Source organism: Phalangium opilio, unplaced genomic scaffold, assembly GCF_054372755.1.
Source record: "Phalangium opilio isolate 3A_F unplaced genomic scaffold, DU_Popi_V2 ptg000043l_1, whole genome shotgun sequence".
NCBI lineage: Eukaryota > Metazoa > Arthropoda > Arachnida > Opiliones > Phalangiidae > Phalangium > Phalangium opilio.
The window spans coordinates 3521386-3535987 of record NW_028324167.1 but is presented as its reverse complement, the minus strand read 5'-3'; the positions used below and the strand labels follow the sequence as shown (position 1 = coordinate 3535987).

The 14602-nt window shown below is 35.5% G+C and overlaps 2 protein-coding genes and 1 non-coding gene across 5 annotated transcripts; 2 read left to right on the top strand and 1 right to left on the bottom strand.

The window, feature by feature from the left end:
* Positions 1–1665: 1665 nt before the first annotated feature.
* On the bottom strand, positions 1666–1738 carry TRNAN-GUU (transfer RNA asparagine (anticodon GUU)). Its single transcript has one exon. It is a non-coding gene; the product is annotated as a tRNA-Asn (tRNA).
* Positions 1739–6172: 4434 nt separating this feature from the next.
* Positions 6173–9553, top strand: LOC149677691 (uncharacterized). 3 transcript variants are annotated; one of them, XM_089837303.1, is made up of 4 exons: positions 6173–6506; positions 7108–8643; positions 8722–9199; positions 9367–9553. In XM_089837303.1, the coding sequence occupies exons 2-3, from the start codon at positions 7115–7117 to the stop codon at positions 9194–9196; spliced, it is 2004 nt and encodes a 667-aa protein (XP_089693429.1). In that variant the 5' UTR covers positions 6173–6506; positions 7108–7114; the 3' UTR covers positions 9197–9199; positions 9367–9553. The 3 variants fall into 3 exon arrangements, with proteins under 3 accessions (XP_089693429.1, XP_089693427.1, XP_089693428.1); XM_089837301.1 differs by having other exon boundaries at positions 7108–9199; XM_089837302.1 differs by having other exon boundaries at positions 6173–6513; positions 7108–9199.
* Positions 9554–10453: 900 nt separating this feature from the next.
* LOC149677690 (uncharacterized) lies at positions 10454–11292 on the top strand. Its single transcript, XM_089837372.1, has 5 exons — positions 10454–10498; positions 10557–10749; positions 10813–10863; positions 10924–10974; positions 11045–11292. Exons 1-5 carry the CDS (start codon positions 10454–10456, stop codon positions 11290–11292), a joined length of 588 nt encoding a protein of 195 aa, XP_089693498.1.
* Positions 11293–14602: the final 3310 nt, after the last annotated feature.

Here is a 14602-nt window from a genome sequence, read left to right as displayed (position 1 = left end):
GTGGTTAAAGAGTTGCTGCGCTATTAGTAAGTTTGTACTGTAATTGATCAGGTTGTTAATGTGGACACTAATACGAAAAGAAAATATGAATACTAAGAAATATAAAACCATTCTCTCTGTATCGTGCTTTAAAGGATGGTACGATCACAATATTGCAGGTTTATTCTGTGTGTCAATTTTAGTGAAAAATTATGAACAACTGTTTCCTATAGGTCGCCATTCTGGAGTTTAGCGACTAACGTTATTAAAACGCGAATTTCAAAAGTGATCTTAATTCCTAATTTCAGATTATTACCACTTGTAGTTGATGTTTCAGTATGTGCTATATACCATGTGACTTCTGGAACCAATCATAGCTATCGATAATATAGCTTCGGAGAACGTTGTTTTGAAGAGAGGGTGAAAAATAAAATCGACTATTATTCCGTTGACAGAATTTTAGTTCATCAAGTGATGAACATCGATTTCCGAGTTATTTCCTGGAGGGAAAATTCAGAAACCGCTACCAGAGGGCCAACCGTTGGTGTGTTATCAAGAATATTCACTTTCGCGAAGTGAAGGATTTGGTTAGCTCAATAATTCTAGTCCCTTATCTTACTTCTGGTTTTAGTAAACGTCATTTCCTACATGTTTGGTAACATAAAAGTCAAGTAGTGGGATTAGAGATTCTGTAGACCTAGTAGCGTCAATAGGCTAAATATGACATTCACGCCCCTATTTTTCGGAAAATGGATGAGAAACGTTTTTCATTTCCGCTCATTGGCCATAACTGGAATTTGTAGTCTTTAACTTGGTTGCGAACTCTATTCTGTGAACCACATTCGCGAGGATATTCATTTCAATATCCTGTTTAAATCCGTATGGTTTGTGCTCTTCATAGAATATGGTTAGAGACAGTATAAGCGCCAAATATCGACTATAAGCTGAAGCACAATGTGTTCCTTCTTATTTTTCCCAACAAAAATATGACGTTTTGATTACCGACGGCGGATAATTAAGCTAGATTACCGACGGCGGATAATTAAGCTAGATTACCGATGGCTGGTAATTAAGCTAGATTACCGATGGCGGGTAATTAAGCTAGATTACCGATGGCGGGTAATTAAGCTAGATTACCGATGGCGGGTAATTAAGCTAGATTACCGATGGCGGGTAATTAAGCTAGATTACCGATGGTAGGTAATTAAGCTAGATTACCGATGGCGGGTAATTAAGCTAGATTACCGATGGCGGGTAATTAAGCTAGATTACCGATGGCGGGTATTTAAGCTAGATTACCGATGGCGGGTAATTAAGCTAGATTACCGATGGCGGGTAATTAAGCTAGATTACCGGTGGCTGGTAATTAAGCTAGATTACCGATTTCGGATAATTAAGCTAGATTACCGGTGGCGGGTAATTAAGCTAGATTACCGGTGGCGGGTAATTAAGCTAGATTACCGGTGGCGGGTAATTAAGCTAGATAACCGGTGGTGGGTAATTAAGCTAGATTACCGATGGCGGGTAATTAAGCTAGATTACCGATGGCGGGTAATTAAGCTACATTACCGATGGCGGGTAATTAAGCTAGATTACCGATGGCGGGTAATTAATCTAGATTACCGATGGCGGGTAATTAAGCTAGATTACCGATGGCGGGTAATTACTTCTAAGACATCACAATAACGCTCCCGGGTGGGCTCGAACCACCAACCTTTCGGTTAACAGCCGAACGCGCTAACCATTGCGCCACGGAAGCTTAGAAAAAGATTGAATGTCACGTAATGTGGAAAAATTTTGCCTTTTTACGTTACTTCTAAGACTTAACAATAACGCTCCAGGGTGGGCTCAAACCACCAACCTTTCGGTTAACAGCCGAACGCGCTAACCATTGCGCCACGTTAAGGTTTAGACATGCGCGGCGATCGGCTAGGGTTACGAGAAACGTCTAGCCTCCCAATGGTGGGGCTTCCAATACAGGTTTACGCAAATGCGCTGTTCTTATCCATAACCAAGATTCGAAACGTTATGTACCGATTTGAGTAAGACGAGACAAAAGGCGTATGCTTCAATTCAAACGTCAATATTAGTCTAGTCTCTCAAGAATGTTCAATAGTTATTTTTGAAAACGATGTAACGCGCAATAAGGTGAATAACTATCGAAGAAAATATATCATATTAATTATATTTATTTTATTATTTAAGATAATCTTGTTTCCCAACTCAAAATTAATGCAGAAAGAGTAACAAAGTCGTCTAGTAGTGTGAGCGTTGATACACTAGTGCACCGCTTTAGCAGTTCGCCTTGTCTTTATAACATAAAATGAATATATTGAAATATTTTTGTAATTTCGATTCCTTTAGTAATTTTGTAGCTCTGTTTCATTTTGATATTCCAAGAATCTTTTTTATATTATTATTTGAAGTGGTTTTTTATACATTACTTAAATATTATTATTGCAAGTTTTCTAAACATCCATCTTGTGTACAATAGCGTGTACTTTTATGCTTGGTTTGCCTAAAATTGCAAATGACCCAATTTGGGTTACTGCAATAACCATATTTTTTGGGTTTAAAACAACCCCATCCCAAACTACCAGGAAATACTTATTCAACTGCTAGTGGGTTATTTTTTAACCAAATTGTAGTTAAAATTCAGATAGCCCAACTCATTCAACCCATGTGTTTTAAGAGTGGAGCATCCCTCAATTCAAAAACTGAAGAAATTTACGGAGATGGAGAGCCTGGTTCTGATGTAAGCCTTGATGGTCAGGACCTGTTAGGAGAACCAGAGGCTCCAGAGCCAGAGGCCAGTATTTCAAAAGCACAAGTAGCGCAACCAAATTCTCAACCTCGTTTTACAGCTTCATGTTCCAATGTTGATTGTCACGGATGTCTTCATAAATTTAATCTACATTCCGCAGCTTACACTAACCTATATCTGGCCTACGAATATTTATTAACATTGTCATTTAGCCAAGTTAGCTGCGAAAGAGCATTTTCAAAATTGAAAATTATAAAAAACAGACTGAGATCGTCCCTTGGACAAGAAAATCTTGAAGCATTGATGTTGATTTCGGTTGAAAGAGAACTACTTAACAACGTACCATTTAGCGATATACATCAGTATGTAGTAAATTCTTCCCAACTAATGAGAAGTATCTTAACATAAAATGCTTTTAATCAAAACAGTGTGAAAATAAAAAGTTGCTACTACTGAAATGTTTTTTAATTACTTACTGTGAATTTAAATTGCTAATTAGTCACATTTAAATATAATTTAGTCACATTTAAATTGATAATTAGTCACATTTAAACTGATAATTAGTCACATTTAAATTGATAATTAGTCACATTTAAATTCATAATTAGTCACATTTAAATTGTTAATTAGTCACAAATGTTTTAGCCGTTTTATAGGGTTTTATGGTTAATTCACCTTATAATGTAAAAGTAAAACGTGGCTGGAGAACGGTTTTGGCCCTTTTGGGAAATTGGGGGCCGCTAAGATATGAAATTTTAGGGGCCGCGACCCTTCAATGCGCACCTCACGAAAACGCCGCCAGTCCGCCCCTGACACTGAGTTGTCGCTTATTTATCTGGCGCTCTCATAAAGATGGTTACTAACCCTTTACTGTCACTCGCTACACTGTTAAAAAATGTTGTCCAAAAGTGGATGTAAATGGATCCAAACAGCTGACTCTGAGACAGCACAGTTTTTGGTCTATTTTTGGATAACGTAATTTGTGTCCAAAAAGGGACGGCCAAATGATAAGCCAGATTTGGAGTCTCATCCAAAATTGGATACAGAATCATCTATTAAGGGATCAATTTTTACCCAGAAATGGTCAGGATGTTATATAAGCCTTTTCTTGATGCTCTTTAAGATTTTATGGGGGTAAGGTGGAGTGTTCGACGTCTTATTAGAGGGGTTAAAGTATAAGATAAACACCTACCTATTTTCACTAATGATTCATCCTCGCAAACGCTAGACTAGATGTTAGAATGCAGTCAGTTGTGGGGAGTTAAGGCCTTTTTAGCGGAAACGAGGGGCTAATAAAATTTCTGAATCAAAAGTGACCGCGTTTGTTGGTATGTGTCAATTGAGAGTCAAAATAGATTCTAATCCAATTTTTAATATTCAACATAATATTCAATCTTGTTCATAAATGTTCACACACTTTTATAGGGGTCAAAATAAAGAAATTAAACAAGACAATTAAACTTACATCTAAGGGAGGTTTGCAATTTATAACCTCTTTGAAATGGCTCCTCAATAGGATTACCTCCTACAGCCTTTAAGATTTTAAAAATTAAATTTAGGGGTTTGTTAGGTTAAAAGCGTGCAATTATGCACTAAAAAAAGATGTTCAAAAATAGAAAGTTAAGATTTTTTTTTTAAAAAAATGAATCAATCCGTCAACCATAATCCAGGTTCTTTAACAATAGTTTCAAGCCAGTTAATCAATAGTTTCAAGTTTTTTTTAATTTCTTACGCCAAGTAGCTCCTCTTCCATATTCTTTATAGGGGTTCAGGAGCAAACGTTTTCCCAAATTCCGGACCGCATTTACAGTTCCCGGAAATTTGGAAAATTGTATTCCACTTACCATAGCTATTATCCATTACCTGTCTAACACCACCATCCTCTGGCCATTTGTCCATCTCATATGGACACCAGTCTTTACCCACTGGCTTCTATAGTCCACCATCATTTTGGCTCATTTTCCATGCCACATGGACACCAGTCTGTACACACTGGCTTCTACACACCACCATTTTCGGGTCTTTGTCCATCCCACTTGGACACCAGTCTGTACACACTGGCTTCTACACACCACCATCTGGTCTTTGTCCATCCCACATGGAACACCAGTCTGTAAACACTGGCTTCTAATCCCCACCATCTTCTAGTCTTTGTCCATCCCACATGGACACCAGTCTGTACACACTAGTTTCTACTCCATCAGCATCCTTAAGGTTAAGACATACGCGGCGATCTGCCAGGGTTACGAGAAACGTCCGGCCTCCCTAAGGTGGGGCTTCCACCAAAGGTTCACGCAATTGCGCTGTTCTTATCCCTATCTGCGATTCGAAACCCTTGTATACTACCTATTTTAGTAAGGCGAAGCAACCGGCGTATGCTTCATTTCAAACGCCAATATTAGTCAAGTCTCTCAAGAATGTTTAATTATTCTTTTTTAAAACGATGTAACGCTCAATAAGGCGAACAACTAACGAAGAAAATATTAAATATTAATTATATTTATTTTAATATTTAAGATAATCTTGTTTCTCAATTCAAAATTAATACGGAAAGAGTTAAAAAGCAGTCTATGTTATTGTCTGTGTGTGTCCGTCCGTTATTACACTAGTGCCGCAGTGCGCTGCGTTAGAAGCTCGTTTTGTTTTGATGTGTAAAGAAATCCTACAGAACCATAATATTCCCTTTATCCTTAATATAAAGTGAATATGATGAAATATTTTTCGTAATTATGATGCATTTAGTACCTTTGTAGCTTTAAAGCTCTGTTTCATTTTGATATTCCAAAGATTTTTTTTAATATTATTATTTGAAATGGCTGTTTATATATTACTTAAGCTATACTACATCTGTATATAGAATAATCCCTGGTTTAGTGATTTCATGAAGAAAACTAAGACCTAGACTCCGGCGGGTATATCTCCCAGCAAACACAAAACATCCCTAGAATATCCTGAATCAATCCAAACCTCCATGCATGATCACATCCAAAATCAACATTATAGGGATATCTCTCCAATATCCAAAAAACCCGTCATATTAACCATGTCCAAAAGACATACGATGAACATGCAAATACCAACATCCAAATTATAATATACATTAGTGGTCCATATGATATTTAAATTACGTGATTTAAGTGCGCGCCTTCAAGTGGTCATCTATGTCAGTTTAAATATGAAATTATTTAAAAAACTAATTTTCTATTGAATTTATGAATTTATGTGTAATTATAATCAATATCATTATTGACTTAAATTATTATGTAAATTGTTATTATTTTAAATTATCAAGTGAAACCGAAAAGAATTAGTATCTAGGTGGGGTAAAGGCTCAAAAAAAGAACCGCGTGATAACGGGTTTGACGTCACTGGTCTAGGCGAGGCGAGGCGCTTCCAGCAAATTGTTTCGGAAACTCGGAAAGTTTGTCAACGTGTTCGGTTCATCGGTTGATTAGATCGCCCCTCTCTCTCTCTGCCTCTACGCGCCTTTCATACCGCGCGCCGGGAAAAATTTACGTTCGCCAGTCCACGGCTCCGCGCTTTGCCGCTTTCATTGTTCGACGCCATATTTGGAAAGTTCCCTCTTAGCGATAAGACTTTATTTATTCATCATTAATTATACGTATTTATCCAACTTTAATTATACGTAATTACTCAACTTTAATTATACGTAATTACTCAACTTTAATTATACGTAATTACTCAACTTTAATTATACGTAATTATTCAACTTTAATTGCACTTCGAGGATATAAAAATTCAGGTAAGAAGTGAATATTTTTATACTTATTATTTATATGGTTAAGTCGAAATTGATATGGTGTAGATACACGAGGCTTAACAATTTTTACCGCTGATTCTGGTTCAGGCTCAGTAAATTTTCAAAAGTGTTTTTATTAATTTCAAATGTATTCCTAGATATTTAAGTTTCCTATATAAATACTTTAATTCTGTTTACAAGCTAACCGACTTTGATATATTTGATCACATATGTAGGACTAGGCCTTAGCCTAAAGCTAAGTGCATAATTTATGAGCGGCTAAATGTGCGCCTGTTTTTGTTATTATAAAGGCATATCAAGGGAATAAACTACCCTCTTTTCCAAATATTACTAAATTGGGTTGTTTTTACCCCAAAATATTGCTACTTTTCCCAATTATTGTTATTAAGCCTTTCTATTGTCAACGTTTTCCACATTGTTATTTTACTTTATATCTTCTTTAAAAAATGGCGCACTTTTAGCCACTCGTCAAAATTTAGCTGTCTTCAAAGACTATCTAAAGCGACCTTTAACATTTTTAAACATTTAAATACAATGGAAAGGCTTCAGGTTTATGGTGACAATATGTGTTTGTGTTAAGCAGGATTAAAATGCCGAAAGGACGATATAAGCGGTTATCTTCACTGTCTTCTAGACAACGATTCAGACTAATTAATTCGGCAACTAATGGCATTCAATCCGATATATCAGAATGTAACTTGCCTGATGGAGAACCTATTGATAGTGTCGATGCTATGGGGGAGGGAGATGAACATGAGAGTGATGGTGGTGGAAATATAGGGATAGTAGATAACGAGAGTCAGATAAACGTTTCAGAACCAGAGTTTAGCAATAACTCTGAAGATGAAAACCACTTTGACGTAGATTTTAATTCTAAAATTGACTTGGAAAGTCTTCAAGGAACGGATGTACAAAATGTTTCAGTTAGTCTAGCTCGGTGGGTTACGTGCCATGGAATCTCTAAAAATGCAGTTAATGGCCTATTGAAAATAATGAGAACGCACAAATGCTTCGAAGATCTTCCAAAAGACTCACGAACCCTCTTACAAACACCTAGATCTTCTGTACTTGAAGAAATCACCCCAGGACACTATTTTCACTTCGGACTTGAAGCAGGCATTAGATTTGCGGCTAGTCGTGAAACTAATCCGGCTGTAGAAGTTCCAGTATTAAAAATTTTAATCAACATTGATGGTTTACCAATCGGAACCAGTAACACAAGCAGCTTTTGGCCTATATTGGGTACAATAGCGTCTCTTGAAAACTCGAAGCCCTTCGTGATTGGATTGTATCATGGATATAGCAAACCAAATTCTTCTGATCAGTACTTGGCCTCATTTGTGACAGAAGCTTCGTATTTGGTAGAAGAAGGACTTGTCATAGATGGGAAAGATAAAATTGTTCAAATTTTCGGATTTATTTGCGACACTCCTGCAAGGGCATTTGTTCGTAAAGTTAAGGGGCATAATGGCTACTTTGGCTGTGACAAGTGTACGCAACCTGGCATAAGGCGAAGGGGACGGTTGTGTTTTCCAGATGTTAACGCACAATTACGAACTGACGAAAACTTTAGAAACAAAAGTCAAGCAGCTCATCATCACGGTACCAGCATATTAGAAACTTTAACAAACATCGATATTATTACTGACTTTCCATTGGATTATATGCATTTAGTTTGCTTGGGCGTTATGAAAAAAACATTGAAATTGTGGATGGGAGCCGAGGGTAAAAATTCAACTTATAAACTTAGAGCTCATGAGATAATGGCAATATCAGAGCGCCTGGAATCGTTATCGTCGGTAACATGTTCGGAATTTGTTAGGAAACCTCGGTCATTGAAAGATGTCGATAGATATAAGGCAACAGAGTTTCGACAGATTGTGCTTTATTCGGGTATTGTTGTTCTACGAGGGATTCTCCCTAAGTCCCATTATGAGCTATTTCGGGCATTGCATGTCGCCATTCGCATTCTCGCTACACCGAAGCAAACAGTGGGAATGATCGAATTTGCAGAGAAGCTCTTAAAGTACTACGTTAAAAAATATGCTGTACTCTATGGTCAACATTTAGTTTCTTATAATGTGCACGGTTTAATCCACCTACCCACCGACTGTTTAAAGTATGGACATTTAGATACTTTCAGTGCATTTCAATTTGAAAACTATTTATTTACCTTGAAAAATAAACTATCCAACAGCGGTCATCCTTTGAAACAAGCCATAAACCGTCTTAGTGAAGAAAGAAAATTAGATAGGTCATTTAAGGTGGAAATCGGAGTTTCCTTTCACATGACTCACGAAGATGGGCCCCTCTTAGTGGGCTGTACTGACCCACAATTTAAAAAAATCATAAAATCTGAATATCAACTAACAGTCGGGAAACGCGACAACTGTTGCTTTTTAAATGATTCATCAATCGTTGTTATTGAAAACTTTGCTACATCAGATGAGGACTCTTCAAGTATTTTGCTAGTAGGAAGAAAATTTACCCGTGTGAACAACTATTTTACTTCGCCATGCCAATCATCATTAACTGGAATTTTCCGCGTATCTAATTTATCTTCAATAATGAAGTGGCCACTTCAGGAAGTTTTGGGCAAGGCCATGAAATACCCAGTTGACAACGATAACGAATTTGTTATATTCAAACTTCTACACTGTCTTTCTGAGTAAAAGGTAGAGAGTACATTTTGTAATATTGCATTACTGCTAAAGTGACTGTTTTAATGCAATGTAGTTCATAATAATCTTGCTTTGATGATATTTAATTGCCTGTTGCAGTAGAAGCATGTTTTTAGAAGTAATAACTGTACATGGTTTTAATTATACTAATTTTTTTTCAGTTCAAAATGGACTTCAAGATAGTAGAGTTTATTCATGGTGGAGTAGCTGTAATACCCAGTTCTTGGGTTTATGAAGACTTGGAGAAAACAAAATGTTATTGGCCGGGTGATAAAAATGCAACTCGTCAGGCAAAAAAGCTAACAGCTCCGATGGACGATTGGGAGTCATACGAAATGAACATTCTTCAAAGCTGCGGTACGTATTTTAAGTCTATATTGTAAATTTTTTTGATTCTAAAACTTTTGTTGCTTTTTCCAGATACTTTTGAAGTAGCATGGAAGAAAATGGTCAAGTACGTAAGAGATACTGATGTTATCTAGTAGTGAAAATGAAAAAGGTCGTGGAAAACGGAAGAAAAGGCTAAACAAGGAAGACAGTTTTCCGGAAAGAATTGACTCAGAATCCGAAAGTGAAAATGATAACGTGCCAGTTGAAGATACTACTGAAATTCCTTCGTTATTTAACGTAGCTTCTGTCCAAGGTATACAATCTTTATGTAGCTCATTTATTAAATTACTACTGTTGATTGATTTATGGGGAAAATTTAAAGTAATTTAACTTGTCTTAGGTCCTGGTTTGACCAGCGCACTGAACAAGGAAAAGAATTCACAAAATAATTCATTAAAGAGACTTAATAAAGTTGCCAGCCGTGAATCTTTGATATTTGATGAATCTTTTGTGAATGATGATCTTTCGGATATTGGTAAATATTTGAATTTCATTTAAGCTTTTAATGAAACATTCAGCCATATTTTATAAAGTTTAATCGATTGGTATTTTTATGAAATGTTTTAAATATGAAAAATAATAGCTTCCATTGATAATTTGCCACCAGAAAGACCTGAAAACCATACAAAGGATGATGATGAAGTTATTGGTAATGATGAACTGGGTAGTAATGATGAAGGTTTGTTTAATTATTGATTAACATTTTGTAATTTAAAACTGGCATCCTTTCGTTGCAATAATTAATGTTAAGCCCTAGCTCAATTTTATGTTCCATTAGGATTTTATAATACTTAGATATATGTTCAGTATTTATTTATATATATGATAGTAAAAAACTTCTATTAACAGCAGATGAGGATGAAATGGACAGCTTTTGTGTTGGACCACGCCTCATTTTCAAAAGTAAGAAATGGTCCTTAAACTCTTATTCCTGGAAGCTTCAAACGTTTTACATTTTCAGAGCCATTTGAGAAAACTAAACTGTCATCAGTTGCTGGAAAAAAATGGCAATATTTCTTCGAGAGGGATAAATACGTCACACGAACGTAATAAAACGTCTGCTCGGCCATGCTCTTTCAACACTTCCAGAAATGGAAGTCCAAGTTCCATTTCAAGGATCAGTCCGTCGTCAAATTTGTCACAGAGAATTAACAGTAAGATTATATTCGTATGTCACTAATATCTAGAAATTCACGTCTTATTTCTACTTCCTTCAGATGAAAGAAATTCATCATTGCCAACAAATAAAGATGGCTCAAATTCAACCTGTAAACGAACTGTACTTAATTGTAATTCAGTAAAAAAATATAATCTGCCATTTTTTTCAGGTTTAACTCAAGGTTCTGTGAAAACTACCGGTATAATTTCAATTAGCGAAGGTATGTAATTTTATGCTTTACTAAAGACCTTTCATCGAAGATATTTGTTAAACTATTTGTCTCTTTTTAGCTTGGTACCGCAGTATAAATAGGAATCAGGAAATTATAAAAAACAATCAAAGACATATGTTGGAGACTTTAGAAGCCTTACTGAAAAATAGTCAAACGAGTGGCCAACGCAATATATCAACTGAAGAAATTACTGAACTCCAAGACGTTTTTGGCTTCACACTAAATAACGAAGGAGAGCTAAATTTATTAGAAGATTCCCTAAGCAATCTAGAAAACATCACGAAATTAATAATGTTTGTATTTTAATCAAAGTATCACAAATTAATAATATTTCCTTTTCAGAGAGCGTATCTGAAAAAATTTGGTGGCTCAACTTTATACGATTGTTTAAAAAGGATTTTAGTCCATATCTTTACGGACAAATTGGCAAGTGAATACAGCTGGGAGGGTAGAAAAGGAAAGAAACCTTTAAGTAATTTACGGTTAATGAAAATAATAATTGGTAAGAAATACACGGTTTAACACTAGTTTTCAACTTTTCATTGCTCACTAAACTATGTGTCTCTTTTATTCGTTTTACAGAGACTGTTCGTAGCTCAAAAAATTTTAAAGATGCAACTATTGCAGAAATTGAAAAGCACATAAAATCGTGGTTTACGCATGCTTCTGATAGAATTAAGTCCAAAGAAATGACTGCCGCCAAAAGACAGAAAACGTAGGCTAAAATGTAAAAATTAAGATATTGCGATTTTTTGCTTTTTCAAATTTAAATCATGGCACAAAAGAAAAAAAGGTATTTTTAAAAAATCCATCAAAATATGATATGATAATTAGAAAAAAAAATATATATGACTATTGATTTTTTCAAAATAAAAATATTTAAAAATCAACCAAACTTTCCTATTTTTCCTACAAATATTAACACATGCTGTAATTAGGGAACAAACGAGTTTTCTATGATGCAACCTCTTAAAAACATTCCATGCATCACAGTTCAAATGTTCCTGGGGTGTCTCTTAGACATTTCAAACTATATAATCGTACATCCCAAGAATATTTTTCGGGTGCAAAATGTTCAGTACGGAATATTCATGGTAGTCGCTTCGGTTGTATTGGACATCTCTAGAATGTCTTTGGAATATACCCAGAATGTTATAAAATAAACTCGTACAAAACTAATGAACACAGGATGTTCAACGGAGGTAATTGGGTTAAAATGGACATTCTTTGAATGTCCATGTTAGGTCCTATGAACATCTTCATGTATATATTTAGAATGTCTTATTGATCAACATAATGGTGACTTTTGGTTATCCATGGAACATCTAATATAACTCAAGTCAGGTTATTTGGATATCTTTTGGATCTATTGAATATCCATAAGAGATATATCCTGAATGTCCTGGGGACCTTTTGTGTTTGCTGGGCTCTTTGTAATCTCTTTTGTGTTTTTAAAAAATAAATGCGTCACCTTTTTTAATACTGTTTACTTTTATTTCATATATTAAAGAAGGGGGAAGGAAAAAGGGGGTAGGGAAGAACATGTAGTTCCTCATTGAAGCGTCTTGGGACCGATCCTCTTTAATATTTATACTTCTGATCTCCATGAATCCTTAAAAAACTCGGAGGCAAATGAATACGCTGACGATAATGCAATCCTTACTGCTGGGAAGGATTTATACGTGATAATCAAGTTAGCAGAGACTGATATAGAAAACTTGAGTCATAAGTTGAGTTCTAAGGGCTTAATCCTGAATAAAACTAAAACAAACTAAAACAAATATGATGATCTTCTCACCCTCAAAACTTAAACGAGAGATGACTCTACCTATTGAGTCAATCTGGAATGGAGAAATCTAAAGGGTGTCCTCCTTCTGCTATCATGGAATCTGGTTGGATGAAACGCTTTCTTTTGATAAAAAAATTGATGAAATAATAAAAAGGTAAACAAAAGGACATGGATACTGAGACCCCTCCAACCATTATTGGAGCAGAACCAATTAATCAAACTATATAATTACATTATAAAACCAATTTTCGACTACGGCATAGTCATCTATGGTACTGCCTCAAAAACCAAGATGATGAAACGTGAAATTCTGCAAAACTTTGGAGCAAAACTTGTCACAAAAAAAGAAACGTTCGTCGTCTACGGTGGCACGCGACCTAGCGAACTTCAAAACCATTCATTTCTCCTTTAGTTCTAATCTACTAATCTTCATGTATAAAATCAAAACAGGCAACTCCCAAATAATGTACTGAATTGGTTCCCTCCCCACCCGAGTGGAATAGCAGAGGAAATTCAGATAAATTCTATGTTAAAACTTTTCAATCCTCATTCAGAGAAAAGAGTACCAAATTTACTGGGATAAAGTTGTGGAATAATCTCCCTTGGTTAATTCCAGATTTTGGGTCAACTGAACAATTTAAGAACTATGTTGCAAAACTTTAAGACTGGAAATTTTAATTTTGTTTTACCTTATTTTATTAATTTAATCTGGAACAAACTGCAAATAAGTACTTGTACTTAGTTAGATATCCAATTAAAGCAGTTATTTACTTATTTATTTATTTATTTCAAAAAAGTGGGCCCCACCGTTTAAACCTGTCAAAACCATTCACAAATCATTAAAGAAATCATCTCGTTTATTACCCATGATCTTTAGGAAAAATATTCCTTGTAAGTATAAATTTATTTTAACTGACTATTACAGAAACGCGTCGCTTCATAAAACCACACCTTTTCATCTTTTCAGATATCCACCCTCCATTCTTGAAACGGCTAAGACTTGTAAGAAAATATCCCCATTTGCAAGATTCACCTGGTTGTTGCTTTGTATGTTTTACATATGTGTAATATTGTTAAAAATGAATGGATATACTGGGTGATAAATTAAATACATTTTTGGGGAAATTCGGAGAAAAAGCTTTCTACCAATTTTAAGATCTTTAGGAGAGGTGTAAAAAGGGTAAATAAGGAAGATTAAATGAGAAAACGTTACGCCCACAAGCTTCACAAGAGAGGTGCTGAAGATGCAGAGGAAGGAGAAGAGGGAGATTTCTTTGGAGAATCCGTTGAAGAGAGCACCCAGAGAAATGAAGATCATAGGGTTGAGAGTATGGTCCAGAACAGTGTTGAGAATAATGTTCAGATTGGGAATATCGTTGAAGGTAGCGTTGAGCTTATCATTGAGAATAATATTGATGTCAACCAAACTCAGGGAACAATAGTTAATGACCCTTTAATAGTGGAATGTAAAACTGTGACTGAGAAGACTCTAGACACAACTATACAACCTGCTAGAGAGTCAAGTGCAGGTTCACCAACGGTTGTCGATTCCTCGATACATGCCAGTGTTAGCGATGCTTCTAAACGCGGTGTTATGAACAGTCATTGGATAAAGACAGTAAAAAAAACCAATGTCCATGAGAAGACTACCACCTTCAATATTAAAGTGGTCAAACATTTTCACCAAACGAATAAACAGATTTCAATAAAGATGAAGAAGGCGAAGAGAAACGTTGATGTAAGATTGGTTTTGTCATTTACACCCACCAAAAAATGATATACTCGATTCTTGCGTTTACTGATTGGTGTTTCGATGTTGGACGACAG

Coding starts and splice junctions, on each gene's coding strand:
- LOC149677691 (XM_089837301.1), top strand. CDS start 7,115: ATGCCGAAAGGACGATATAAGCGGTTATCTTCACTGTCTTCTAGACAA.
- LOC149677690 (XM_089837372.1), top strand. CDS start 10,454: ATGAAATGGACAGCTTTTGTGTTGGACCACGCCTCATTTTCAAAA. Junction 10,864..10,923: donor AGATGGCTCAAATTCAACCT/GTAAACGAACTG, acceptor CATTTTTTTCAG/GTTTAACTCAAGGTTCTGTG. Junction 10,975..11,044: donor TATAATTTCAATTAGCGAAG/GTATGTAATTTT, acceptor GTCTCTTTTTAG/CTTGGTACCGCAGTATAAAT.